The 11,046-nt window shown below is 36.4% G+C and overlaps 2 protein-coding genes across 2 annotated transcripts; one reads left to right on the top strand and one right to left on the bottom strand.

Moving 5' to 3' along the window:
• Window positions 1–1,576: 1,576 nt before the first annotated feature.
• Window positions 1,577–8,731, top strand: LOC106646062 (uncharacterized). Its single transcript, XM_089596226.1, has 11 exons — window positions 1,577–1,998; window positions 2,116–2,286; window positions 2,368–2,498; window positions 2,587–2,734; window positions 2,823–2,990; window positions 3,073–3,293; window positions 3,367–3,785; window positions 3,872–4,224; window positions 4,291–6,233; window positions 6,303–8,396; window positions 8,467–8,731. Exons 1-11 carry the CDS (start codon window positions 1,956–1,958, stop codon window positions 8,557–8,559), a joined length of 5,784 nt encoding a protein of 1,927 aa, XP_089452352.1. The 5' UTR covers window positions 1,577–1,955; the 3' UTR covers window positions 8,560–8,731.
• A 104-nt stretch (window positions 8,732–8,835) lies between these two features.
• On the bottom strand, window positions 8,836–10,209 carry Ssb-c31a (single stranded-binding protein c31A). Its single transcript, XM_014362096.3, has 5 exons — window positions 10,058–10,209; window positions 9,665–9,749; window positions 9,417–9,500; window positions 9,071–9,284; window positions 8,836–8,996 (listed from the first exon to the last, which is right to left on the bottom strand). The coding sequence occupies exons 2-5, from the start codon at window positions 9,722–9,724 to the stop codon at window positions 8,917–8,919; spliced, it is 438 nt and encodes a 145-aa protein (XP_014217582.2). The 5' UTR covers window positions 9,725–9,749; window positions 10,058–10,209; the 3' UTR covers window positions 8,836–8,916.
• Between the last annotated feature and the right edge of the window lie 837 nt (window positions 10,210–11,046).

Here is an 11,046-nt window from a genome sequence, read left to right on the forward strand (position 1 = left end):
TTAATGGTAAAAGGTCAAGAGTATTGTAATTTTGTAAATATTGTCGATTTTATGAGCCATATAAGAGAAGTAGAATGTTAATGGTTTTGGAGATCGATTTTAAGGTAAAAGATAAATTGTAAACTTGCCGCAAGTAGCATAAAAAATGTTTAATTTTTATTATTTATTTATCAAATTTGTTGCGGCTGGTTTATAACTAATAAAGTGACTTTACTGTAAGTAGCAATAATTATTTTGGATCAGCGCCATCTAGCGGTCTTTATTTTTTGGCCAAAAGTGGCTCCTAAAATTCTGAATCAGAGCATTCAGGATTAGAGCCATTTAGTCAGTTATAAACCAGCCGCAACTTGTGATGAAGCTATAAAATAAAAAAACAACGATACGTACGTTTTTGGCGGCAAGTTAACAATCTATTTTCTACCAAAAAATTGACCTCGTATGTGTTTATACTTTTGAAGATAAATTTTCGAGCATAAGATAGATTGTTAGCTTGCCGCCAAAAACATACGTATCATTATTTTTTTATTTTGTAGCTTCGTCAACAGTTGCGGCTGGTTTATAATTGACTAAATGGCTCTAATCCTGAATGCTCTGATTCAGAATTTTAGGAGCCACTTTTGGCCAAAAAATAAAGACCGCTAGATGGCGCTGATCCAAGTAATTATTGCTATTCACAGTAAAGTCACTTTGTTAGTTATAAACCAGCCGCAAATAATCTTATGAACAGACATGATAGAATTATTATTGTTAAGAACTCATCTATACTTATTTTATACATTTACTTCTGATATGTACGTATAAAGTATATAGTTGTAGCGAGCTCTTCGTTATCAATCAAGCCATTCGCAATTGTGCCAAGTAAATCATTTCATGGTCTTTCGTGTGGAAGCTACTTCATTGAAAAATTAAAAATAAATAAAAAAAGAAACATTCATTTTCAAAAGCAAAATGTCTGCAGAAGTAGCGAAAAAGATAGTTTTTAAATGTTGTTAAATTCAAATTTCTCCACCCCCCCCCTGCTAACTTTGAACTCACGGAACGGGGAACAGAAACACTCCCGTTCTGTCCAACCATGGTCCAATCATGGGTGTAATCCGCAATCGCCGCCAGCAGTTACATATGTAAGACGTGACAACGTTGCGTGGTTGGGGGCGCTACTGTCGATTTACTGGTGATGTGATCCGCAATCCCGCCAGCAGTAAAGCAGACGACGTCAGTCTACTTGCTCTTTTTCGTGACATTTTCTGATTGTAAACAAAGCATATTGTGCTAGACGTAAACAAACACGCAGACCAAAAAAAGTAGTTTTAAGTGCCAAAAACAAAAATGGAAATAACAGCTTTACTGCTGGCGGGATTGCGCGGGATCACACATCACAGCAAAAATGTCACAAAAAAGAGCAAGTAGACTGACGTCGTCTGCTTTACTGCTGGCGGGATTGCGGATCACATCACCAGTAAATCGACAGTAGCGCCCCCAACCACGCAACGTTGTCACGTCTTACATATGTAACTGCTGGCGGCGATTACGGATTACACCCCATGTGGTTAATCGTTTCGATTCCGTCTACCGCAGGAGTAACGGTTGATGATGGAGTCTGAAATACCTAACCCCCTTCAAACCAAACAAACTGTAAACAATGTAAACTTTAAGTAATTTCAATTCAAAACGCGCATAAAAGCGCGTCCTTTTACTGTAAGCGTCATTATACAAAGTATCTGGTGCAGTACATTATAATGATATTACTTGGGCTTTAAATAAAAATACCAACGAAACTGTGAATCTCAAGTTCATAAGGTTTAAAAATTTTCCTTTAAGGAAGCTATAAGTGAAAGGTTCAACTAAATGTGCCTAGCTAAATTTCAAACAAGACGGGAACTTAGGATTTTCAGTCATCTTGCATAACTGTTTATATGTATAAAAAGGTAAAAATCTAGAGTGGGCAAAACTGGAACATGGATGCTCTCTTACCCTCAGAAATTGCAAGGCTTGTTCTTGGTGAGTACTTTTTCAAATAGGCCCAATCAAAGATTATCGTCTTTTTTTTTTAAATTACTTTTTTTGAACCATGACTTCTTGGAGGCTTTAATGAGTGACACTGGTATTTTATTTCAGGATACCTGCAGGAACAAAAGTGCGATGAAGCAGCCAAAATATTCATGGAGACGTCACCTCTCTTGAAAGAATGTAGAATCGTGTCGCAAAGAGGTGGCAGATATACTACAAAAGTTGGGGGCTTCAGTTTAGTGGATATTTTAGACAAGTATTGTGCTGCTGTTGGGATGGGTAATTTCTAATATAAATGAATTATGTGGAAACAACTGCATTCCTCTCGTTTTAACTAAATTACTTTACTTTATTCAACAGTTCAGGAGAAACTAAACAAAATGAACGATTTGGAACAGTTCAAACACTGCGATGATATATTGGAGAAGCTAGGATATCTTTTGGAAGGATCAAAAAAACGTTTTGTTGTAAATATAAATTATTCGTCACAGGTATTTTCTTTTTTTCCACAAAAGGCATATCAGGTTTCTAAATTTTGACGTTTAGACTACTTGATTTGTTTTTTGTGTAAAATTTTAGAATTCATCAGCTGGACTGCACAGTAGTCCAAATACGTCAAGTAGTACAAAAAAACGACTTAGCGGTGGTCAGGGACGTCGCAAGGGTATTCCAAAATCTCTAAGCGCTTTTTTAATAGACAAGTCGTCTCAGATTGAAGGAAACCAAGGTGCTTCTTTTATTTCTGTTTGATGGTTATTCGTGTATTTCTTCATTAAAGAACTTGAATTTGCCAAATAAAAAATTTTTGTTTGAAGATTGTGATGTACGTGAGACGGTATCTCATGAATTTGAATGTCAAAAATTGTCGACAGAACGAAATAATACCGAAAATAAAAGGTTTTCTAATGATCAGTTACTGAATGACGTAAATGTAAATAATGTTGAAGAAAATAGAGCTTCTAAGTCGTTAAGTGTAAATTCAGGCAAGTATTATTGTTACATCCATATACACACTTGACGAATTTTTCAGTTATTTTTTTTAAACATCTTTAATTTTGCGTGCAGATGGAAATATCGAAGTATCAAGCTCTAACACTGTAAATATTAATCACAAAGATCAAGCAACTGAAACTATTCAAACTAATGATTATGAAAAAAATGTTAACAAGTGTACAGCAGGGACAAGTACGGAAGAGTTGATGAGTTATTGTAATACTGAAGTGCAAACTGGGCTTGACTTTAACGAAATGGAGTCTGAAGTTACCGAACCAATCGAGAATTTAAGTGTAAGTTTGAAAAACAAAGTTGAGATTCAGTCTGAAAGAAAAAATTAGATAACGTTTTAATTGTAATTTATAGATTATAACCCAAGAACTTATGAATAGAACGGAGCTGCAGCAACGGATTGCTGAAAACATCAATAATGCTATTTTACCCATGGAATTATCTTTTAACGGAGATAACGCGAATTTAAGTTTGACTGACTTAAATAAATCTAAATTGTGTGATTTAGATAATGTCATTAAGACAGCAGTTGAAGCCACAGAACTAGATCTTGAAGGGTTCATACAGGAGATATTTGATGTCAAGGACCAAAATCCTCCAATAGGAGAAATTCCTGTTACAAGAGATGATCCGGTATCAGAACCAATGGATATTGATATACAAGATACTGCTAATCTAATGCAAAATTATCATCAACAGTTCAATAATTTCGAGATACCGATTAAACAAAGGTTGCGCAGCTCGTCAAAGTCTTATAACGTTCATGGAGAGGAGTAAGAATTTAATACTTCTAAATTCTTATTAATTAAATTTATAAAAAGTCTCTACAGTTGTTTAATTTACAATTTTGTGATTGCAGAGAGGAAAACAATGCTTTGCTGGATAATCAAAATGCAGAAGCAGTGATGAATATCATGAATGTTATCAACTACAAAAGGAATTCTCTAACAGACAGTGAACCACCCTTTGAAGAAAATGACATTGAAACAAATGAAGGTGAAGCTGCCAAGGAAAATGTTGTCATCGAAAATGCACCTGCTGAACCAAAAATCACTAAAAATGCCACTAAAACTACTAAATCGAACAAAACTATTGCGAAAAAGCCAAAACAGAGGACAAAAAAATCTTCAAAAATAGAAAGTAAAAAAGAACTCGTTGTTGAGGAAATCGTTCCCACTGTCGTGCTATACACAGAACCGTTGAAACCTAAAAGTATGTATATAAAATTTTTATGATAAATGAATTCATGCTAAAAGAAAAATAAAATAACAATTTCAGGAAAGTACGTGTCAATCGCACCAAAGGAAGGCCAACCTCCACCGCAATTGGAACTCGCAGAATTACCAACGCTTTCTTATCGCGTTGTCAATGTTCCTCGTCGTCTCGTTAAACCTGAACAAATCGAACTATCAAAAATGTCGAACACACTTGTCCAAAAGACTCTCCAAGAATATCAACCGATCTGTCCAAAACCCAGCAATGATGTTCCAGTCATGCCAATCGGTGTGCAAATCGATGAGCAACTAGAACCACCACCTCCTACCAGTGATTCGATCACGCTTTACGGCGCTCAAGAAAGCAATAATACACCAGCGACGATGATTCAATCGATCGAGGACATGCCGATAATAAGTCTAGACAGTTCGCCAATGTCCGGCCTGAGATTCTCCTCCGCTTTTAAGGGCGAGACTGTCCCAACCAGTGCGAAAACTGAAACTGTCGGCATTATCGTTCTTGAAGGTGAAAATAGTACGGAGCAATCAAAAGACAAGAAATCAGTTATCACGGAAGATAAAGTTGCCGAGATAACAGAGGAGAACACCGATCTTGGTAAGTCAGTCATTGTGTCGGACGAGCCTGAACCGGTTGTGCAGTCGGATGCAAGCGCGAAACTTAAGTGCGACGAAATCATAGCCAAGCGTACACCAAACACTCTGCTGAGGTCTCGCTCCGAGAACAACCGGCTCAGTCTCTCGACACCACGACGTCGCAACAGTCACGTCCGAGCCCTCGACTTTGGCACGCCTGTCAAGCAAACTTTAATTGCGAACAAAGGTAGCCAATCGTGCATTAAACCTTCCGTCTGTAGAGGGGCTCTGTTCAAATCTCCAGTCTACGAAACAGAGGATGCCCCGGCCATGGCTCAACTCCATGTGGCCACGAAAAAGGTGAGAACGCTGGCGCCCACCAAGTCCTCGACGCGGGTCGCCTTGATGCAAGTGCCAATCGCCACGAGGAGCCCCATGCAAAAGCTTCGCGGAAACTGGAACAAAGTGGCAGGCATTGGTATGATCCTCAACGAGTCTTCGACGGGCGAGAGTTCGCCTGAAAAATCACAGCCAGATTATCCTGCACCGCCGTCTCCCGCCCTTGCATCCAAGTCCGCTGAAGTGAAGGTGGAGAGTAACGGTCTGCACAAGAGCTGGGATAGCGATCTGAGGAGAATCGTCGGTAGCTCGGCTGACGAAGAAGAAGAGGAGAAAATAAAAAGTAATGGTAAGAGCCAAAGACAGAAAAGAAATTTATCTGTCAAGGTCACGTCGAAAGACCAATTCGAGGAAAAAAAGGTGCCAGAAAAAGACTCTGAAAATAGTGATAGTGTTAAAAAAAAGGACTTGAAACATGATGTGATTACAAGTATTAATCTTAAAAAAAAAGACAATGTTACAAAATATATGTTAGAGAGTGTTGATACTGAAAATAATAAACTAAAAGACGAGACCGAAGGTGTGTCGAGTGTTACAAAAAAAGAGAAATCTGTCGATCAAAAAGTCGGAACGCCGTCCGCGCTTAAATGTAAAGTATTAACTAATTCAAACCTTAATGTCACTCCACTGCAGTCTGTGAAAAAATCAGAACAAAATTCTATCCATTACGATTCATCTATTAATAAAACGCTAATTTCAAAAAACTCGTTGGATTCATTGTGTATTGCGTCCCAACTATTAGATCTCGAAACTCCGCGTAAAACCGAAGTAACGAATTACATACCACCGACACCACAAGTTTTCGCTACTCCAGCCCAAAGTTTAAGAAAGTCGGCTGGTGCGAAAATTGACATTACTATCAAGGGCTCTGTGGAAACGCCAGAATTTCCGGTCACACCGTGCATTGTAGTCACACCAAAATTCATTGAGGAAGATACCAAGAAACACTCCTCGCCGTATTTTGAACCATCGGAAGAGATTATGAAGGAAGTCGCTGAAACGCAGAAAATGATGGTAAAAAATTTTTTTTAACATTCAACATTTTTTTTGTATGTGTACTAAAGTGTGATGATTTTTTCTTAGGTACAAGAAACAACGTCTACTATAAGTGTACGAAAAAGTGTTGTAGAACTTCCCGAACACAAAGCTATCGAAATAACACAATTCGGGGTTGTAGAGAGAAATAAAGAAACACTCAAAGAAGAAGAACAAGCTACCGAAGACACTACACTTGAGTCAAAAGACACATCAAACGATATGTCAAACGACACTTCTAAAGGCACTTCAAAAGAGTCTGCAGAAGCTGAAGATGCCAACACTAGCGTAAACTCATACTCGGACAGTGATAATGAATCGTCTTCTGACAGTTCATGCTCATCCTCATCTTCTTCCTCATCTTCAACCACATCATCAAGTTCATCAAGCCTTTCAAGCGGCGATTCGTCCGTGGTAAAATCTGAAATTTTCGATACTCGAGATGGGCTTAAAGAATCAGTCCTTGATATTTCGAAAGGTAGCCCTTCAAAGTCAATACAAATACTCACAGAAATCAATCACGAAGAAACCTCGAATCTTGAGGAGAATAACAGCTCTCCTAAAAAGGTATTTTCAGTAATGAAACATTCTGAAGAAAAGACTGACCAAGAAACACCAGCTAAAGATGAGATTGCCGAGGCTGTAATATTTGAAACGCCAAGTGTATCGGAAGCAGAGCGTGCACAGCGACGTGATTCCATTACAAATTTGAATTCTAAAATTTCAGCAGAAATTGCCCTCTCGGCTTCACCTTCTCAAAGTACCGCAGAGCCGCCCGCTACAAACAAAATATTGAACGTGGTCAAACCCAAAATTATCAAGATCGAAAGGATAGCGCCGACTGACGGAATGGCGATCCAAGTGTCAAAGGTGTTACAATCGCAGGAGACTTTAGTATCTACTTTAGCGCGACACCAACAGGTAAGTTTAAGCGCAGATACGATACTAGGCCAACAGTTGGAGCAGAAACGTCTAAGAGTGTTGGCCAAATTTAAAGAAGTCGGAAATGCTAAGGTAGCTGCTCAGCCAAGAAGACTATCGCATGAAAAAAAGCAGAGAAAGGCTATTGCAACTGTGATGAACGGAATTGACGAACAGGAAAAAGTATCATCGACATCTGATAATCTTAAGAGTGAGAGAAACTCGTGCGAACAGAAGCCAAGTGAGGGAAAAATAATGGGCAAGAAAGAAGATAGTGTTGAGAAAAAAGAAGAAAAATCAATAATCAAGAAAGAAGTAAAAACAGTGATGAAGAAAGAAGAAAAAGTTGTAAGCAGGGAAGAAAAAACTATGGTCACACGAAGTGTTAAAGCCACACAGAAAGCTAATGAAGCAGATTCGAAAGAAAATCAGAGAGTTGTGTGTCGGTCAAGCCCGCGGAAGAAATCTTATCAGATTTCGAATCCAACCGATAATAATCAGGTTAAAAATAATATCAACCAGGATAGCTCAAAAAAAAATTCTAAAAAGGAAAACGTTATCAAAGAATCAATAGTGATACCGGCAGAAAATTTCAAAGGTATATCAAAAGCAAAAGTCGATCTGGTTAAACGCGATCTATTCAGTGACGATGAGAATAGCGAACAGCGGACAACGCGATCACAATCAACTCGACTATCCGTGACATTGTCTGAGAGTCAAAGGAGTAATGAGGAAAATTCAAACAATGACAACTCCAAATTACTTGAATGCTTACAGCTTATACCTGCAAACAAAAGCGATGTTGAAATTCACGATCTCAGTGAAGAGATTGAAGAAGAAATGTTCAATACTAGTGGCAGGAATAAGCTAGATATAATGTTAAAATATGATGAATCGATACCTATCAAAAAGCGTCGACGTAATTACAGTAGTTCAGAGTTGCAAAGCGAATATATATTTCAGTCTGATGGCGATGATTACGTTCTCAATTTGATGCCTCTTGAAGAAATTTTTAATCTAGATCCGCCATCAAAGTCAAAAAAGACAGTCCAGAGTTCTAAAAAATCACTAGCAAAGACTAGCAAAAAGAATAGTAAAAACTTCGAAGTTCCTTTAGCAACTTCTTCACCATTAAAAACATCTACAAGTAATAAGACTTCCGAAGATAAAAAAACAAAATCTTGCAAAAGAAAAACAGTAGATATGTCAGAAGATGAAAAGGTACGTTTCTACATCATTTAAAGATTTTGATACACATTTTATACGAGTACAATAATTGGACACTTTTCAGGTGGATAGTAAAACAAAACCAGATCCTCTTTTTTTATTGAAGAAAGTAAAAATAGATGAATTTTTAAAGTCTGTACATGTAAAAGAAAAATAGCACTACAGACTTAAATAATATTATTGTTAATGCATACCGTAAGTATTTTTGCAGTCATGTTTATCAACGACTGCTGTAAATAGTTTTGTAAATATAGTTATCCTGATGTCATATTTGATAAAAATATTTTTGTAAAAAAATATGTATAGATGTTGAAATTAGAACAATGTTTTTTTATTAGCAGAATTTTCAAAGTATTTTGATAACCTATTAAAAATGTATAATGAAGATGTAAAAATAAATTTAAGTCCCTTGTATTAGAAAATGTGTTTATTCATTTACAAAAAGATATACAAAGAACATCCTTAAAAATTATGGTCCATTTTAACATATATTAATGATCACATTATTTAAATCCTACTTAGATTTAACGCAGTTATTTATCTCATCCGCAACTTTAAAGAGTTCTCTCCAATTTTCAAAGTTTAGAGCGATTCCTGAAACAAAAAAAGATTTTTATTGTAAAACCGTACACTTCACTGTTGATAGTATCCAAGTCTCATTTTAATACCTTTTTTGCCAGGTAACGTTTTTCCATCTTTTTCATACATCTCTCTGATATCAACAAACCACTTTCCTTTGAAGGCTCGAACTGCGACTCGTTTATTACCCCCTAATTCCCACACATCTTCTTCCTCGTCATCGCTCTTTTTCGGCTTTTTCTTGGCATTTCCCTTGTCAGCACTTTTCTTTTGCCTCTTTTTGGACTTTGAATCTTCCTCAGACTACAAGAAGTAATTATTTAAATTGAATTAAATTCTAGAGCGCTTAAAAATAGGAAAGTCAATAGCTATTCGACAACTGTTTGATGTCAATAATAAAAGTTATTACTAAGTAAGCATTACAATTAGACTTACGTCACTTGAAGCTTCAGAGCTGCTCTGTTTCTTTTTTTTCTCGACCTTCTGTGGCTTAGCCTTCGGCTTTGACTTCACTTCTTCCTAAAATAAAAAAAAAAAAATTATACTGTCAATAGTTTACTTAAATCATAACAGTTGTTAAATCATTTAATAGCTCTTCATCTAAATGATAGACACGTAAGTGTACGTACATTACGTATACCTAAGCGAATTTTAGTGTGAATAGTCACATCGTAAATTATTACCTCACTGCCGCTGTCGCTAACGCTTTCGCTATCAGAGATAGTTTCCTTTGACTTAGGCATTTCTGCAGAAAATTCTAAGAATTACCTGCAAACAAGTGCAAGTATGAAGAAAAAATTTCAAATTTATTACGTTGCAAAAATCAAAATGACAGGTAATAAATCCAACATGGGGATACTAAGGAAAAATTACAAAATTGAGTATACAATCATGATTTGTTTTTGTTACATCGAGAAAGAAAAAAATCGTTCAGGTATCCATTGAAAATGGGGTCAAAACTCTAACCTCTCTTATTTGATATTCGGCGAGCGTGTGATAAGATTAAATTAAGGCTTGAACTATCAAGAAAACTACTTTGATTTGTTAAATGATTATTATGACCATTGGCTACTTACTTGTAATGATAATCTGTTTGTTTAGTGTTGGAAACTCAAGCGTCACGCGTCCGAGAAAAGACAAATTTTTTTTAGCACTGCACGCAAGGCGGCAAAACTGGTAAAAGACACGAGGCCCTGATGTTCTCCCTGCTCCCTCGTCACCGCGCGGGATTCGTATATAGTTCGTGGAATTCGTTTGGAAAATTCATCATATGTTGATATTGTTGATCTCGTTGTTATCATCTGATCCTGCATCTTCTCCCAGTTACAATCAGCGTCATCTCGCACGGCTGGTTTTGAACTTTATGAACTAAACATTACCCTTTTCGCCTTTTCGTTTTGAAGAAATTCACTAGTGCAAGTACAAAACTTACTTAAGTTACTTAAGTATATAAGGGTGCTAATGCAAATGCAGCTAATGCTAATTACGGTATAACCACGACCACTCCAGGACGAAAGTCTACGCGCCCATAGTGCCCATACCCCCCCCCTCCATAAGACCCAAGTAAGCGCGGCATTACAAATCTTTGTTACAAACACAGGAAGTCAGGCTTGGTTGCTTGCGGAGGTGATACGTGTCGAGATACTTACTTACTAATGAATTTTATGAATTCAATTGAAAAAGAAAAATTGTACGATATTGACGATAAATTTTTTTTACATCGGAGTTAACAATTTATTTTCAAACCTTTATTGTAGGTAAATTATTTTCTGAACGAAATTTATAAATAAATACTTTTTTATTGACTACTATTGATTATCTGACCTTTTCTTTTTATTTTGTTAACTTCTTTTACACGACGTATGGATTAATGTATACATATATATATATATATATATATATATGGACAAATCTGTATGAAAATAAAAATAAAATATACTTTGAATAAAATAAGAATACTTTATTAAAATAAAAATATAATAAATATCAAACAAGTTCAAGGATAGATAGTATTAATTAACGAGAGATCGTGAAATACGAAGTATCTAAAGAATTTTATTCGCAG

The sequence above is a fragment of the Copidosoma floridanum genome, unplaced genomic scaffold (genome assembly GCF_036245765.1).
Source record: "Copidosoma floridanum isolate Cflo_tuat_1 unplaced genomic scaffold, Cflo_Japanese_pri ptg000030l, whole genome shotgun sequence".
NCBI lineage: Eukaryota > Metazoa > Arthropoda > Insecta > Hymenoptera > Encyrtidae > Copidosoma > Copidosoma floridanum.

Bases quoted from the DNA above. Each gene is read 5' to 3' on its own strand.
- Ssb-c31a (XM_014362096.3), bottom strand. From the start codon at position 9,724: ATGCCTAAGTCAAAGGAAACTATCTCTGATAGCGAAAGCGTTAGCGAC. The intron at 9,285-9,416 runs GTAAGTCTAATT...TACTTCTTGTAG, and splicing joins GCTCTGAAGCTTCAAGTGAC to TCTGAGGAAGATTCAAAGTC. The intron at 8,997-9,070 runs GTATTAAAATGA...TTTTTGTTTCAG, and splicing joins AACGTTACCTGGCAAAAAAG to GAATCGCTCTAAACTTTGAA.
- LOC106646062 (XM_089596226.1), top strand. From the start codon at position 1,956: ATGGATGCTCTCTTACCCTCAGAAATTGCAAGGCTTGTTCTTG. The intron at 3,294-3,366 runs GTAAGTTTGAAA...TGTAATTTATAG, and splicing joins AACCAATCGAGAATTTAAGT to ATTATAACCCAAGAACTTAT. The intron at 6,234-6,302 runs GTAAAAAATTTT...ATTTTTTCTTAG, and splicing joins CTGAAACGCAGAAAATGATG to GTACAAGAAACAACGTCTAC.